The sequence below is a fragment of the Beta vulgaris genome, chromosome 4 (assembly GCF_026745355.1).
Source record: "Beta vulgaris subsp. vulgaris cultivar EL10 chromosome 4, EL10.2, whole genome shotgun sequence".
In the NCBI taxonomy this organism is placed as follows: domain Eukaryota; kingdom Viridiplantae; phylum Streptophyta; class Magnoliopsida; order Caryophyllales; family Amaranthaceae; genus Beta; species Beta vulgaris.
In genome coordinates this window covers 58848985-58864414 of record NC_079205.1, presented here as the reverse complement: position 1 = coordinate 58864414, position 15430 = coordinate 58848985, and the positions used below count along the sequence as shown (strand labels likewise).

The following is a 15430-nucleotide window of genomic DNA, read 5'->3' as shown; positions in this document are numbered from 1 at the left end:
TAATATTCATATTTTGAAAAATCATAGATTTTAAAATCCATATAAAAAGAGAAAATACTGTCAAAGTTGACATAGTTTAACTTGAAAATCTAACTATCAATCCTACTTCCACTTGCATAAGATATACATTAGTACTTAAATCTTATAAAGTTACATCAAAAACATTGTCAAGTTTGCAATATAAAATGAATCACATCAGTAATATTCAATTAAGCATCTAATAATGAAGCTTGATCAATGCTTCAACTATGAAAAAAACATAAAAGTACATCAATTTTTATGTTCTGAGACAACATTGTTTCATTTGTTGTTCTAAGATATAATTACTTAATCAATATAATTTAGTTTAAAGTATTTTATTTTAAAAACTTTAGTAATATGTTAACTAATAGACCTCAAAGTTGTAGCACCATACATATTACTCCCTGAGTGCACGACATAACTTACCTTATATGCATAATAATCTGAAATTCTGAATAGTCAAAAAATGATTTACTAACACGCAGTTGTTTGGCAAATAACAATGGAGCCTGTACTGCCTTCGCGACTCATATAGAAAAAAAAAACAATGGAGCCGAATGAGCAGCTCAACAATCACCATAATAGACAAAACCATTTTACAACAAACCATCACGAGTAATAACCCGTGGAAACCGAAGAATCACTGTAATTTGCCAACGATAAACTACATACACATACTACACTTCTTAATAATGTTGTACACGCAAATCACTCAACCCTCATGACATCCTCAAGAGTCCAGAAACACATAATCATAATTATTCCTACATGTTACAACTCTCAAATCATTATCTGAGGACTTTTGGGGTGCAACAGTTGTCTAACCTAATATCTATCCCCTCCACCATTGCTCACCCTACTAAAAAATCTCTAGCATCATCAAGGGCTTTTATGTGGCTCTACTATTTATTTACAATTCCGTTCGGCTAATTTGCCTACCTATTAGAAGGCAAATCCACATCATTTTCAGTGACTTTGAAAGCCTGAGGATGTTGTCCTGTGCAATACAGATTCCACATCTTGAAGTATGCCCTATCAAGATTCTTCACCTGAAAATTCAAATGGAAATCGTCAGTCAGTCGTCAATAACATGCTCTTGAAGCAAATGCTTGAAGCTCAGTCAGATTCCAAGAGAGGGGAAGAGAGAACTGAAGAAGCTTTACCCAGCGAGTAGTGTCGAACAGGGGGCAAGTCAAGCGGACAGATTTCAATTGATCTCTAAGGGACTGAAGTTTTGAGGGATTTAATGCCAGTGAAACTGCTCGCTCTTCATACTCTTCCATACTACATATACCAAGAGCAGCGTGGTCAATTGTTAGAGCTCCTTTTCACAGCCAAACTTGTTTACAAGGTAACAAAGAATTTTCACACTATATGCATCTTCATATATCTATAGAGCCATTGGTAACAAATGTTGAACCGTGAGCCCCTATTATCTTCGCATGATTTCTTTTGAATCAAAGTTGCATTCACTAAACTGATTACTGAGTTTTACTGATTGAAAGTGATTCTTACTGCTTGATTAACTAGTATACTTTGTTATATGTATAAAACTGAATTAAGCTGGTTGAAACTAGTTTTACAAATTAGAACTGATATAACCTGATTAAAACTGAGATACTATATAAAATGTATTTATAACTTAATATTAGTATTTCTTTGAAGGTGAAGAGAAAAATGCCAAAGAAGAATGCGAAGAGCCTTTTCATGGGAAGACCCTTTCCCTGCTCTTTCAGCCCAAAAACATTTCATGGGAAGACCCTTTCCCTGCTCTTTCAGCCCAAAAACAATCACCCCTTCCGCTCAAAATAAGAAGTAGAAAAAGGTTAATGTACTTGTACCAGGGGAAACCAGTTGAATCACACACATGCTTAAAAATGCAATAATGGTATTTGAGGGATTTCTTGTTCACTAATATGGCATCTTTTTAGAAGATTTTTATTAGTTATTCACCCAAGTGAATCTGAGAAACCAATTTTTTGGGTGTTAAGAACGACTAAGCACAACAATATAGACGGGATTCGATCCCATGTCTTGGAAACCACCCCCTCAAAACTTTAGAACTAAGCTAGATGGCATTCACATCTAACAAACCAATTAATATGGAAAGTTCTAGACTGCTATCAGATAATACCACCTTGAGAAGCATGAACATAATGTGCACAAAAAATCCAGGAGCATTGGGAATTGGGATAATGCTATGAATACAAACTAATATATTAAAGCACCTACACTATCAAAGCTTACCTGTTTACTATCATCTCGTCCCCAAGTCCAGTAGCAAGACAAAGTGACCCAGCAACTCTTGTAGCCATTTTCTCAAGGGGTAATGTAATCATCGGTAAACCAGCCCAGAGTATATCTGTTCCAGTGGTATGTCCATTGCATAAAGGCCTAATAAAAGAGCACTTATGCGTCAAGGTTATTGAAGCAATACAATTCGGAAGTAGAAGACTACAGAATAACAAAAGGAGCACTATGACGGGAAACAGAGAAAATCTATTACGTGTCCAAAAATAAATCAGCTAAAGCACTGCGTCTGATGTGCTCATTTTTAACAGCAACATCTGTAAATACGATCTGATCTGGCCGCACTCCTTGAGCAGTAGCATCTGTTAAAACGCAAGGACTAATGATGAATATGGTCTCTGGTAGAGTAGGCATGAGAAAGCTAGAAAAAAACCGAAGAAACATTGTTTGGTAAATCATCAAAAGATTGTCCTCTTCTAGGAAATGGACAACTTACATGCACGTAGTCTTGATTCTCCAGCAGCTGGAAATTTCAGAAGCCACAAGGCACTGTTTGGTACACGTTTGAGAATATTACACCTTGAAACAGAAAGCAAGATTGCAAGTTTTATTAGCAAATCGGCATCGCCTGACGGTATTGAGAAAACATCAAAGTGTAGGTAGAGTTTTTTCTCAGGATATTATAGGTAGTCATGCCCACTGAAGGTGACAAAGCAAGATGACAAGAATACCAAGTAACGAAAATTTCAGGATCCATCTTGTATAGTTGATTAAAGCACGCAAACAAGAATTTGTCTTCTGGAAGGCCATAATCTGAACGTTTGGGACGACAATTTGGATCCAATAGATCTCTATTTTTCTGTGAAAATTAAAAGTTTTATTTTAACTCGGCTGAAGCACTAATGTTCATAATACACAAATATCCAAAAGGTAGGAAACACAACCTGTTTGTAGTCATTGACAAAGTAGCAATGAGGGAGATGAACTAGCTTCTCGGAGTATATATGAGCATAACGTGAAGGTGACACAAACTGAAATAGAAAAAGAGTAAGATATTACTTACTAGCAATCTATAAACGACAAAGGCAAGAAGCATTAAGATCTATTTAACATGCAGTAGTCAAACACATTTCCTGTCCTGTCCAAAGCAATTACTAATAACGATTTGAAGCAAAACAAGATCTCCCCTCCAACCTCATCAGTAACCAAATAGTCAATATATGATGCCCCCATCGTGCCCGGGAATCCCATGTATGAGACCTGAACAGGTGCTGGTTGCATGGCAAATATCTCATTTCTGGCACCCTGTTTACACATGAGGGAATCAGAAAGGATAAGGTTAAAGTGGATGTTACTGTGTCATATGGAGTAATGCAAAAGACTTCCAATGATAAATGACATATAATTGACTATTCTTAACCTTGGTGTAGCCATTTAGGTTGACTAGAATCTGTATGTTATCCTCATTAATAAGTTTGGCAATCATATCTGATGACATAGCAGAAACATCCATAAAATGCTCAGCTTCAGATTGAGTTCGTTGTCTCCACTCAGTCCCATCATTAGGGCTTAATGCATAACAGAACACCTGCAAAGTAATCTTTGTCAGACCATCACAAGGAAAAGCGCAAAATCCAAATAGAGATTTCCGGTAAAACTAATAATTAACATTCACTATAGTGCCTCGGACGTACCTCAACATTTTCTCTACTGTGCATTCCAAACACAGAACCCATCAGATGTGAAAGAGGATGGTTACCAAAGTCACTGCTCACATATCTGCATAGCACAATAACAAGATTATGGTGGTGGCATCAGCAACTCTGACTGATATTATACTACTGGTTGATCTGACATACCCAACTCTAAGCCTCTGATAACCGCCTTCACTCTTTACTGGAATAGGTTGCGGGTGCTTAAAGGGAGACAGTGCATAGCGGGATGCAACTATTGAGCAGTGTTCCGCATACTTGCGGCTAGAAGATGAAGCCACAAGTTAGGCTTCAAGTTTACCCTTATTGTTCACAGCAGTTGACAAGCAAGCTTACCTAATCTCGAGAGCAAGCATTGGATCAAGAGGATATGCGATTGCATGAAAAGGCTGTACACTTGGAAGAACTGACGTCTGAAGTCCAAATCAACGAAATCAAAAAAAAAAAAAATTGGAGTACTCCCGTATTGTACAAAACATTAACAATTGGGAAATAAGAACACAAGGATCCAAACATCGAAAGTGCTTCTAACCTCAACTTGTCGTTTGATTATCCCCTCAACTTCCACAAACATTTTGTCTCTATCTTCCCAACTGCAAACACACTGCATAAAATGTAGCAAGATTAATAGTATTTAGCTATAAGGAGCTTTTCATAAATAACTATGAGTAATAAGCATGAATACCTTAACCATATAGGTCTGTGAGATAGATAAGGTCCAAGTTCAATTAAGAACTAAAAATGCATAGGCCAATACAAATTGCCAAATTCTATGACTAATAGCAAAAATATTTACAGATGTATGATTGCACAAGCAATAAATATACAAACAATTGAACCATTTAGCCATAGTATACATTTCCTTACACGAATGATCAGTGTTTAAAGGCTCAAGGCACAATGGCGTGATAGGGGTCCGAGAGCCTACGCATAAAGCACAGGTGTGAGGCACAAGCCTCATAGATGTGCGCCGTTAGTACTATTTTACAGCTTTGTGTCTTCACTGCACCTCTCTAAAACTCTTTGCCCAGTCCAACGATACTGTTGGACCAAGGCACACTTTTTTATACACTAGCATTCATGCATTGCAGTGGAAAGTTGACCTGAAAACCTCACAGCACAGCAGTTTCTGTTTTTTTTTCTTTTCTATTCTATACTTCCATTGTATTGGAGATCTGAGAGAGAGAATAAAAAACAACCAAGGAACACATAGTTTTTAACATGGTTCTTGACAATGTATTAACAACATCCATCAGGCAAAGGAGAAATAGTTTATTAGATCTTGAGGAGTTCAGAGTACATTTTGCCGCTAGGTATTTTACGAGACCCCAGCAATAAATAACTTTTACTCATACCTGTAATGTATGGAGAAGATTACAAGTTGCTTCAGGGAAATCTGCACGTAAAAGCAACGCTTGTTTATAGCTTTTGATTGCTGCTTCCACATGTCCACTACAATAAGAATGTTTCATTGTTATTAGTTGATTCCACGATGCAAATATTAGTATATTTGTAACAGTCTTACCTGTCTTTATAAGCTGAAGCCAGATTAGCATGTGCTTCAGCCATATTTGGTCGTATGTTGATAGCACTAACATAGTCCTGGAGGGCCTCACTCACTCTTCCAATCTCCTTATAAGTATTTCCTCTATTCACAAGCCCATCAGCAGCCATTGGATCAATACGTAAAACTTCATTGTAGCAAGATATGGCCTCTGCATAATTGCCCTAATATAAGAAAAGAAAGGATGGTCAGGTGTCATGTAGAACATGGAGGTGAAAGAACTTCAAATATATACAACCAGGTGACCAGAATACCTGCTGCTTATAGATAACTGCCAGGTTGTTGAAAGGAGCAGATAATCCAGATGTAACACTCAATGTTGCCTTATAATAAGATGCTGCCACTGCCACAGCACTCCTGTCCACAAGATATATTTTCAAGCAAAGTGCCACGCATATCCAAACATAGAAAGCGACTTTTTTTACTCATTGAAGGAAACTATAGACTTGAATATTTACCACTCCATATAAATGTTTCCAAGGTTCGTTAAAGCTTGAGGGTGATGAGGCTGAAGTGAAAGACATTGCTTAACAAAAAAAATATTCAAAATATTAGATAACAAGCTATATAAGAATGACCCAGAAAATCAATTTTATTTCATGCTTCCTATGAACCTACGTTGTAACATTGAATTGCTTCATTAATTCTGCCCACATCTTTAAGCGCATTACCCTTCAGCACGAGAAAATGAAAAATTAGGTTCAGTAACATGACAACATGATGAATATACATCGACAGGTAATCAGGAACAGACCAAATTATTGTAAGCTTCCAGAAACCCTGAATCACAGCCAATGGCCTCTCTGTAATGAAGAATTGCCAAATCTAACTTCCCTTGCTCATAATACGTACTGGCCAAATTTCCTGTAGTTTGTGAGGACACAATGCCATGTCACAAGCATAGACAGTATTATTTTAAAGAAAAGGTCAACCATATTGCACCGAACTCAAAATCGATAAAAATAACATCCCCAAACTCTCTTGCAACCAAACATCCCAACTTGAAGCATATGAATCAAAATTGAGAACAAAGTACCCGCCACCAGTCTAACACAAGCTACAACACTTTCCCCAGAATCAAGAAAATAAGCATAAACAGAAATGATCAAAATTGGAAGAAAACATATCCTTAAAGTGGCCTTCCTCTTCGAAGAAAATCTACAGGTTTAGGTCCTAGGGAATGGGAGTATATAGACCATACAATGTTGGCTCAAACAACGTTGGGTTTTTAAAGTACAGCGGATCCAAGGATTTCTCTGGCGCACTCTTTCTGCAAAAATCCTAGTCATTTTCTTTTTGCCAAAGATGCTCTTTTTCTTTCGGTATCTCATTACTGTTAGGACAATAGTAACAGTATTTGGTGCAGCTCACAATTAGTAGGAAGCTCACCGAATGCCATTGCATAATTTGGTCGTGCCTGAAGAGCATGCTGGTAGCACACTATAGCTTCTTGGCTCATTCCCAAAGCCTGAAAAAAGAATAATAAATAAAGGATTGCTTATCCTCCATATAACACTCTTTTGACTGACCTACTTAACCTCATAGCAAAAGGCACACCACTTTACCTTATAAACGTTTCCCAGGTTCAAATATGCATCTGGAAAAGATGGTTTAAGTTTTACTGCTTCCTGAGGAACATCAAAAAGGTCAAAAGTGACAGGAAAAATGAGATCAGACAGCATGACAAAAGTAAATAAGCTTCAGAACAAGGGTGTGGATGTGCATGCCTGCGTGTGAGTGAGTTCATAGGGGTGTGTTACGTATGAAGCAAAAATGCAGCTAATCCTAGTCTGTTCATAACAATAACCAAGCAGGTGTGGGGGGAGGGGACATGAGCTCTATCTACCTTGTAATAATGAAGCGCCCTATTTAGATCACCCGACTCCATGAAAAGGCCAGCAAGATTTGACCATGCAACCGCAAAACTTGGCTGTATACGTAAAGCCTCAAGATAGCAACTATAAGCCTGCACAAAAATAGATTCTAGAATATGGAGTCTCGGTGATGGAAGTAACAACAAGACCAACCATGATTTGAGCCTGCCCTGTAGCTAAGAATTGATATCTGTACTGAACTGTAAATCAAGACAGTTATGGACATGAATTACTCCCATCAGTAACTCCACCAGTAATTGATGAAGAAGAAAAAGATGAAACAGCGGGAAAAATGATAACAAAAGAACAATCAAATATTGAAACTGGAAAACACGATTTTTTTACATTACATCTTTTAATTTGATCCCACTTTGTATAAACCATATCAACCAACAGAAAGATCCATCTTAAAAACCACAAAAACGGAGATAAAATTGTTCAGTATCTAATTCTTTTTGTTCCCTTTCTGTTTCTTTTTGGGTGGAGGGTGGGTGAGTGAGTGCATCTGCTTCAAAAATTTCTTCAAAAATGAAAATGACCCCAATATTTAAAGATTTCTAGGATTGAAGAAACCATTTTCTGAAATTGACATCATAGTTTTTTGGTTTCCTCTCATTTCTTTTCAGGTGGAGTTGTGGGGAGGGGATGCATTTGATTAAAGAACTTAATTTTTAAGCAGAAGACAAATTACATAAAGATTCATTTTCCACAGAAGTAATCCAAACCAGTCCAAATTGTCTAGGTTCAGGTGGTGCGCGGAGGAGGAATCAGTTCAAATAGCATAATTTATCAGACTAAGTGGTGATTAAAATTTAAAACAAAAGGATATTGTAATCCTGAAAATTAACATCTGTGATCCATCTATAAGTAGAACCACAAGTAGCAATGGTTTATAAAGGTCAAGGCCTCAAGGGGAAAGCATCTACCATTAACAAGTTCAAGGATTCCCTCCCCATTATTAAAAGGATTTAAAACTCTCCCATTCCGTTACGAAGATTTTGATTTTGCCGCTTCGCAAAATCCCGTTACAGAACTTCATAATAAAAATCACATGCTTCTCGCCGCGTTGTCCGTTCCTTTAACCCGAACTCGCCGCGTTAGAACGTTTTTACATTCTTTCTTTTAAACATTGGCCAAAAATATTTTATGATTTTATAATATAGCTGATGTAACATGATAATCTGATAGATATGATTATATTATGCTGTAATAACTAATAACGCTTCATAAACTAAAACATTGCAAATAAGGTTAGAACATACTTCCTCCTTTTCAAAATAGTTGCACCATTTGGCATTTGATTACTATTCATCAATCAACTTTGACAAGCTTTCTCTCACAATTATATAAGAAAAAACATAGTCAAGTGGGATCTTGTTAAAGTCGTCTTAACACGAGGATTCCAAATATCAACTATTTATAATTTTTACTTATATGCAATTAGAGATATCAACGTTCAAAAAAGCGTCTTGGCAAACGTGAAAAAACAAATGATGCAACTATTTTGAGACGAAGGAAGTACTAATGTGATTTTTTTAAAGATTCATGCTCCATCGGCCACGATCCGCCCCATTCACCCGTTACAAGCCGCTTTCGCGGCAACGCAAAGTTGTCGCGACCGCATCCGCGATTTTTTTCCTTGGATACAATTTGAAATAGGAGATACATTACAACTAAAGAATCTCATCTTTCAGAAAAAGAGTAATACATGTTAAGATCGACCAACAACTCATATGACACACTCCAAAAAGCACAGCTAACCTCATCATTTTGACTTTGGACAATTTACTGATTCAATGTTTCCCATTAAGTAAAAGGAGAAATAATAATCTGCTCAATATTACTGTATAGGACTTACTTCTTGCACTAAGCCTTGTGCCTTCATCAAATTCCCAAGGTTGCTATGTGCATCAACCTGATCAAATGAACAGAAAGTTCAGCCAACATATGACATCGAAGAAGAGTGACAAGGCTGAAGAATTCAGGTTCAAGGATCTCACCAAAAGAGGATTTAATGCAAGAGCCTGCCGGCAACATTGGGCTGCCTCAGTCAATCTTCCTTTACGCATGTATGCACTAGCTAAGTTTGACCAGGCATCAGCAAAATTTGGCCTGAGCTGTTAGGTTATATAGATGAAGTTCAATATAAGCAAGGAAAGAAGGACAAGATTCAACTTAACTACTTACAACTACACAAAATTTAAGTTTTGGATATAACTAACTTATAGTCAGTAATATGAAAATCCAAAGTTCCTTTGACAGGATAGACTGTCAATCGTGCACAATCTACACCAAAAGTTGAAAATAAGATGCCAATACTACTACATTGTGAAGTACGAGCACAGGCACAACATCAACTAGAATATTTTATTCTTGTGTAACTAAAGTAGTCAACCGGGGATGTCTTTGCATAAACACAGCTAAAGGCTACTGGTGACATGACTTTTTCAGTTTGATAAAGGGTCAAAAAGAATATCTAAAAGACTAAAATACTCCGTCCATTCCACAATGACAATTCTGACTTTCTATAGTACTCCCTTGTCACACATTAATCGATTCACTTCCTATTTTCGTCCATTTCCAAATTAATTGATACACTTCCTAAACTGGTTGAAATATACACATTCAAATTTCAAAGAGAACTTTGTAACAAAAATACCATAACTTTCTTCAAAGACCTTTTGAGGCAAAAAAAAAAATCGCCAATTTCATTTAATTGGTTTAAGAAATACAAATTTTGCCTGGATTGAAGTGTTAATAAAGGATGCAATGTTTTATGATGAGTGTAACATAATTCCTTAACCTCCCCACGAATTGTGATCCGAAAAAAATGAATTATGGTCGGTTTTCGCCTATTTTTGGCCCATGTTTGGTGAATCGCGAACTGGAAAAGCGAATTATATAGTGAATTATGTTACAATAATTCTGATCCTTACTATTTATTCAAGATTAAAAAGCTCAATACAGCGGATTTTTTTTTTTAATCAGTGAGACATTAAGAGATCCGAATACAAAACCATATGAGAAGCCTGTCGAAGAACATATGACATATGAGTCCTCATAATCAAGTTGTGGCAAGTCTAAGCGATTTAAAAACAAAAAATGTTCCCTTCCATCTGGTTTCTCTAAAGATTCTCAAGAAACTAGTAGTCAATATTACAAATTTATGCTAAATGCTTGAGTTAGATTTTACTTCAAGGCTTTTCCACTAGTGGTTAAGATAGAAGTGAAGCTCAAGGGTGATTTCCTTTAACTTTTGAACTTTCATGTAATGAAAAATCTTGATTTTAATGAAAGTTGTTTTAGGATATGCTTCCGTAACTATCAAATGACGATTCATTCCATTTGAAAGGACGACAGGGATTCTTGCAAGACACGGGTAACTAGCAATTATTAATGAGCTTGTTATGTCTACAAAATATACCTCCTGCGTTTCATTAAACTGGCTACATAGAGAAAGTGGGGAGCTTTTAAATGGAGCCACCACTTTTTGAATATAAAAGACATTTGTTGAGGTAAAAGTAGCACATTTTAAAAGAATAAGTGGGGGAACACCAACTTTTAAGGTGTTTTAGAAAGTTTACACGTAAAAAGAAGTACAATTATAGTATATAGCAAGTATTGTGACATTTTGTAGTGAGTATTTTGAAATAGAGGAAGTATTAATAAAGAACAAATAGCGTGTTTGTAATATGTCAATAAAAAAGGAGAAATCATGGAGTACATTATTGGTATAATTCATGTTGTAAATACATGTTGGACAATCAAAAGTAAACCCCGTTTTTACAACAATCTATCGCCAAGGTTACGATGGTACTAGCAATATGCATGGTGCAATTATCAGCATTAGTTAATCACGAATGAATCTTAATCGACAATTGTTTTACTCATCCAATTCCATCGACACTTGATACTCTTGCAAAGAAAAATGACAATTGTCATTGTTAATTTTGTAGATGCTTTCACCTTTACTGAATTTTGTGGGGTGGTCCATGGACACAGAACAATTAACTCGGCAAAGATACCTTACAAACTTTAATAGAACGATAACTTTAGGTGAACTTGGATTTGTAACTAGTCCAAACCATGAGCATAATTTGAGCAAACTTGGTGATACTCATTAGGTTTGTCACTTTAGAATAATTTTGAATGTAATTAATTTTGTATCACACAATTCTCGAATCGTTGGATGCCATTGGAGACATTTTTCATACTGTTCACACAAATAGAGAACACTTATTATTGTCATTGGAAAGTGAAGTATAAATTTACGAAGATAAATGAGGATATGGAACTGAAAAGAAGAATGATTAGATATTGTAGATGGAATGACAATGAGTGTCATCACGGAAGATAATTTACAATAGATAAGAGATAATGGATGACAATTATCACAAATAAATAATTTAGTTATGGTGAAATATGAAATTGAGATTCCAAACATGAAGAGAAAAGTATGTTGTCTAGGGGAAAACGAAATTTCAAGTTTCATGGTGGTATGGTACAGATTACAAATTGAAGCTAAACTAAGTATTGATTCTAGATTATTCCATTTCCCGATGTTAGCGATGTACAGGGGCCAAATAAGATCATTTTCGTCCTGAGACCTTTTAATGTTTTTCTCATAATGTGAGAATTAGAATTAAGACCTGTTTACCTACTCTAATCCATATGGAGTTCCTCATAGTCATTCACTTAATCAGTAGATAGGAGCATACTCTGAATCCGAATTTGTAGGAATATTGCTTGATCATTTCTACAAATTTAAAGCCTCAATTAGTATTTCTTTTAAATAAAGATATCTCTATGACTATACAAATCCTTAGTGTACTTTGGTGTTCCTAGTCATCCACTTATTTTTGTTCAATCTCTATGGTAATTCATGTCATGTATGGTATACATATAAAAAAGATAGTCAAAACTCCATTGAATCTACAATGGCAAGTAACTGAAGGCAAGTAAGAAACCACTCCCTCCTTCCCATATGTACCGGGACATTTTCCATATCTAGCCATCTCACATTAATTGAGACACTTATATTTTATGCATAGGTCTACCTTTTTTTTAAAATAATTTCTCACTCTACAACTTCACCCAACCCCACAACTTAATTGAAAATAATGAAACAACAATAACATAATTCCCACTCTACCCACCCACTACCAATTAGGACCCACATAAAGATACTTGTAATATAAAAATTGTATAATCTTCTACTTCCTCTGTTTCTTATTACATGCAATCTCACTTTGAGAGTATTTTTTTCACTCTAGGTTGCACAGAGACCGGATACGGGTTCGGGGACGGAAAACGACAAAATTTTAAAATTTAGGAATGGGTACACATACACATACACATACAACATACGTATCATATCGGGTACAGATACGAATACGTGACCTAGTAGAATTACCCGTGATACATAGAATTTACTAATATATAAAAAAGAAGATCATATAAGATGGTGTTGAATTTGTTTCAATGAATATTTTCATAATATCAACTTTTTATAACTTTTACAAATACATAATTAGAGATATTAATGGTCAAAGTTGTGAGTTGGCAAGCGTGAGAGTCAAAATGTGGCACTATTTAGAAACGAAGGTTAGTATTACACAAATTCTCACAATAAAATAATTAGAGCCATATGCACAAAGGTGTTGCAATTTAAATGGGACAACAAGAGTGCTTATCTGGATGTCTTTGATTAAAATCCTATTAAGGTTTTCTTCATTTGCCATGAATGCAGTTCACACTAACATTTACATACCAACCATAACTTTGGACACCATCACATAAACACATCAAAGGCAGACGACTTGGTTTAGATAGGCCGATTCGTAGCATATATTAGGTGTGCAACACTACATTGTACACTTGAACTAGAGGAAAGTTTTCACCTAACGTTAACACCTTCCGAATTTCCAATTTGTGTCGTATATATAAACAATCAACAGAGCATGTTGCAGATACGCCCTCCTCCCCCACCCCCTAGCAAGAACTTTTATCAATACAAAGGCAACCAAAAGCACAAATAATAGGACTAGAAATCCTAATAAAAGAAAGAAATAGTGAAACATTAGCTTGCCAACCATGCCAAGCGTGAGGCCAGAGACCAAGAAAAGCTTCAACTGAGAATGAACATAACACGCTAGGAAGATCACACTGTTCAAAAGCATGGTGATGATATGTGCAGATACGTATTTTAGACTAGGGACCGGTTGGCGCACCATTACATAATCAAATACAATATAAAGAACATACCTCAATAGCAATCAAGTAGTAGCGGATTGCCAGATCAACATTTCCTTTTTCCTGTAAGACGCAATACTATTAATCCATAAGCTATGGTTCCAGCCATTGAAAAAGCTAAAGCATTGATACATCTCAAGCCAACACTTTACAATCACCTTCCATGCATTTGCCATGTTGCCAAAACACTCTGCAAAATGCGGCTCGATTTGTATAGCCTCTTCATTTCTAGCTATGCACATATCAAAATCATGCAGCTGCAAAGTGGTATACCAAAGGTAACTATCAGGTGTTGGTATGAACATTAAATTAGCAAACAAGAGTGCAAGACCAATTAAAAAGCAAAATAATTCAAGAGCAACTACCTGATAATGTATGGCCCCCAAAAGGAGGAGATTATCCGTCCGTAATGGGTTTCTCTCATAAACAACATTACTATGCTCCAAAGCCTGTTTATAGTTGCCACCCTTGTACATTTGATGTGCAACACCCAGCAACATATCTTCTTCTACATCCCATGATAAAAGAGTGCATGTTAGAACCACACCATCGCAAATGAGGCAGTCTTCCTCCACCCATCCACATATAGAATCACAATAAACGTACTGAAAAACTCTCAACTCATTCCCTAAAACACCATAACAGCAAGCGGCCTACCCAATAAAAAGCCTCCAAATGTTAACAAACGACCCGCATACCCGACCTCCATAGATAAACAATTTAACAATAGCTTGCACAAGCAGGAGTGAAGGACAAAAAGGTCATAACTCATAATTATCAAAAAGCTTAACTTCTTTTCTGATAAATCACCCGAGGATCAGAACTAGCACATAATTACATAAACCTTATAAATTGATACATCCCATTCATACGCTATATACTAATCAAACTTCTAAATCACAAATAATTAAACTAAATTGTTAGAATCAAACATGTTCTTACTTGCTCCTACAACATCACATCACAATTCTCATCATATACTAGCAATCATCGCCAAAAAAATTTTTTAAAAAAATGTAAAATCTCATAAACTGATCACTGATCAACAAATTAAAAAAATTGAAATTCAAGCTATTCACAATTGAAAAGAGGAGAAGAAGAAAAAACCTTCACGAGACTCGGCGCCCTTAAAATGACTCAAATTGGAAGAAGAAACATCAGACTTGAGATCGAAAGAGGAACCCGAATTCGAGCGATCAAGATCAAAATCATTATGATTAAGATTATGATTATGAAGCTGTTGATGCGATTCACTTTGTAACGAAATCATATTCGATTCCGAAACCCTAGAAAAAACACAACAGTTGATCACATAAAATCACACTCTTTAATTTCTTCCAGAGTTAATTTGATCTTAATTTTAAGAGTTACGGAAGATAAACAAACACTTCCTTTAATCTCACACTTTCTCTCTCCTAAAATTGATGATCGATAAAGATGAAGATGAAGAAGATGATGATGTTATAACAGAAGGAAACAGTTGAAGATGGGTGTTAATGAGAGAGACTAAGATAACGCCATTTGTCTACCTGAAAAGAAAGGAAGAGGAGAGAGAAAATGGAGGAGGTTAAATCAGGGCCGTTTATGTGTAGGGTGAAGATATTAATGGGGCTTGTTCTTTTCGACATAAAACAATTTAACTGAACTGAATTGAACTGAACTGAATTGAACTGAATTGATAAGAAATGATATGTGAGAGTAAAAGTATTGTCCAGAACTGAAATGAACTAAACTAAACTAAACTAAATTGAACTGAA

General features: G+C 35.9%; 1 protein-coding gene across 2 annotated transcripts; it reads right to left on the bottom strand.

Moving 5' to 3' along the window:
- Positions 1-569: 569 nt before the first annotated feature.
- On the bottom strand, positions 570-15199 carry LOC104890428 (probable UDP-N-acetylglucosamine--peptide N-acetylglucosaminyltransferase SEC). Of its 2 annotated transcripts, XM_010675913.4 has the most exons (28): positions 14781-15199; positions 14039-14181; positions 13832-13930; positions 13686-13736; positions 9422-9538; positions 9280-9336; positions 7394-7513; positions 7113-7175; positions 6937-7015; positions 6302-6411; positions 6166-6219; positions 6006-6073; positions 5802-5904; positions 5509-5711; positions 5339-5435; positions 4516-4587; positions 4320-4396; positions 4131-4247; positions 3966-4050; positions 3692-3859; positions 3466-3576; positions 3216-3302; positions 3003-3130; positions 2768-2850; positions 2528-2633; positions 2269-2415; positions 1185-1305; positions 570-1070 (listed from the first exon to the last, which is right to left on the bottom strand). In XM_010675913.4, the coding sequence occupies exons 1-28, from the start codon at positions 14941-14943 to the stop codon at positions 957-959; spliced, it is 2943 nt and encodes a 980-aa protein (XP_010674215.1). In that variant the 5' UTR covers positions 14944-15199; the 3' UTR covers positions 570-956. The 2 variants fall into 2 exon arrangements, with proteins under 2 accessions (XP_010674215.1, XP_057250447.1); XM_057394464.1 differs by lacking the exon at positions 7394-7513.
- Positions 15200-15430: the final 231 nt, after the last annotated feature.

Coding starts and splice junctions, on each gene's coding strand:
- LOC104890428 (XM_010675913.4), bottom strand. CDS start 14,943: ATGATTTCGTTACAAAGTGAATCGCATCAACAGCTTCATAATCATAAT. Junction 14,182..14,780: donor GGGCGCCGAGTCTCGTGAAG/GTTTTTTCTTCT, acceptor CATGGGATGTAG/AAGAAGATATGTTGCTGGGT. Junction 1,306..2,268: donor GACGAGATGATAGTAAACAG/GTAAGCTTTGAT, acceptor TGGTATATGTAG/TATGGAAGAGTATGAAGAGC.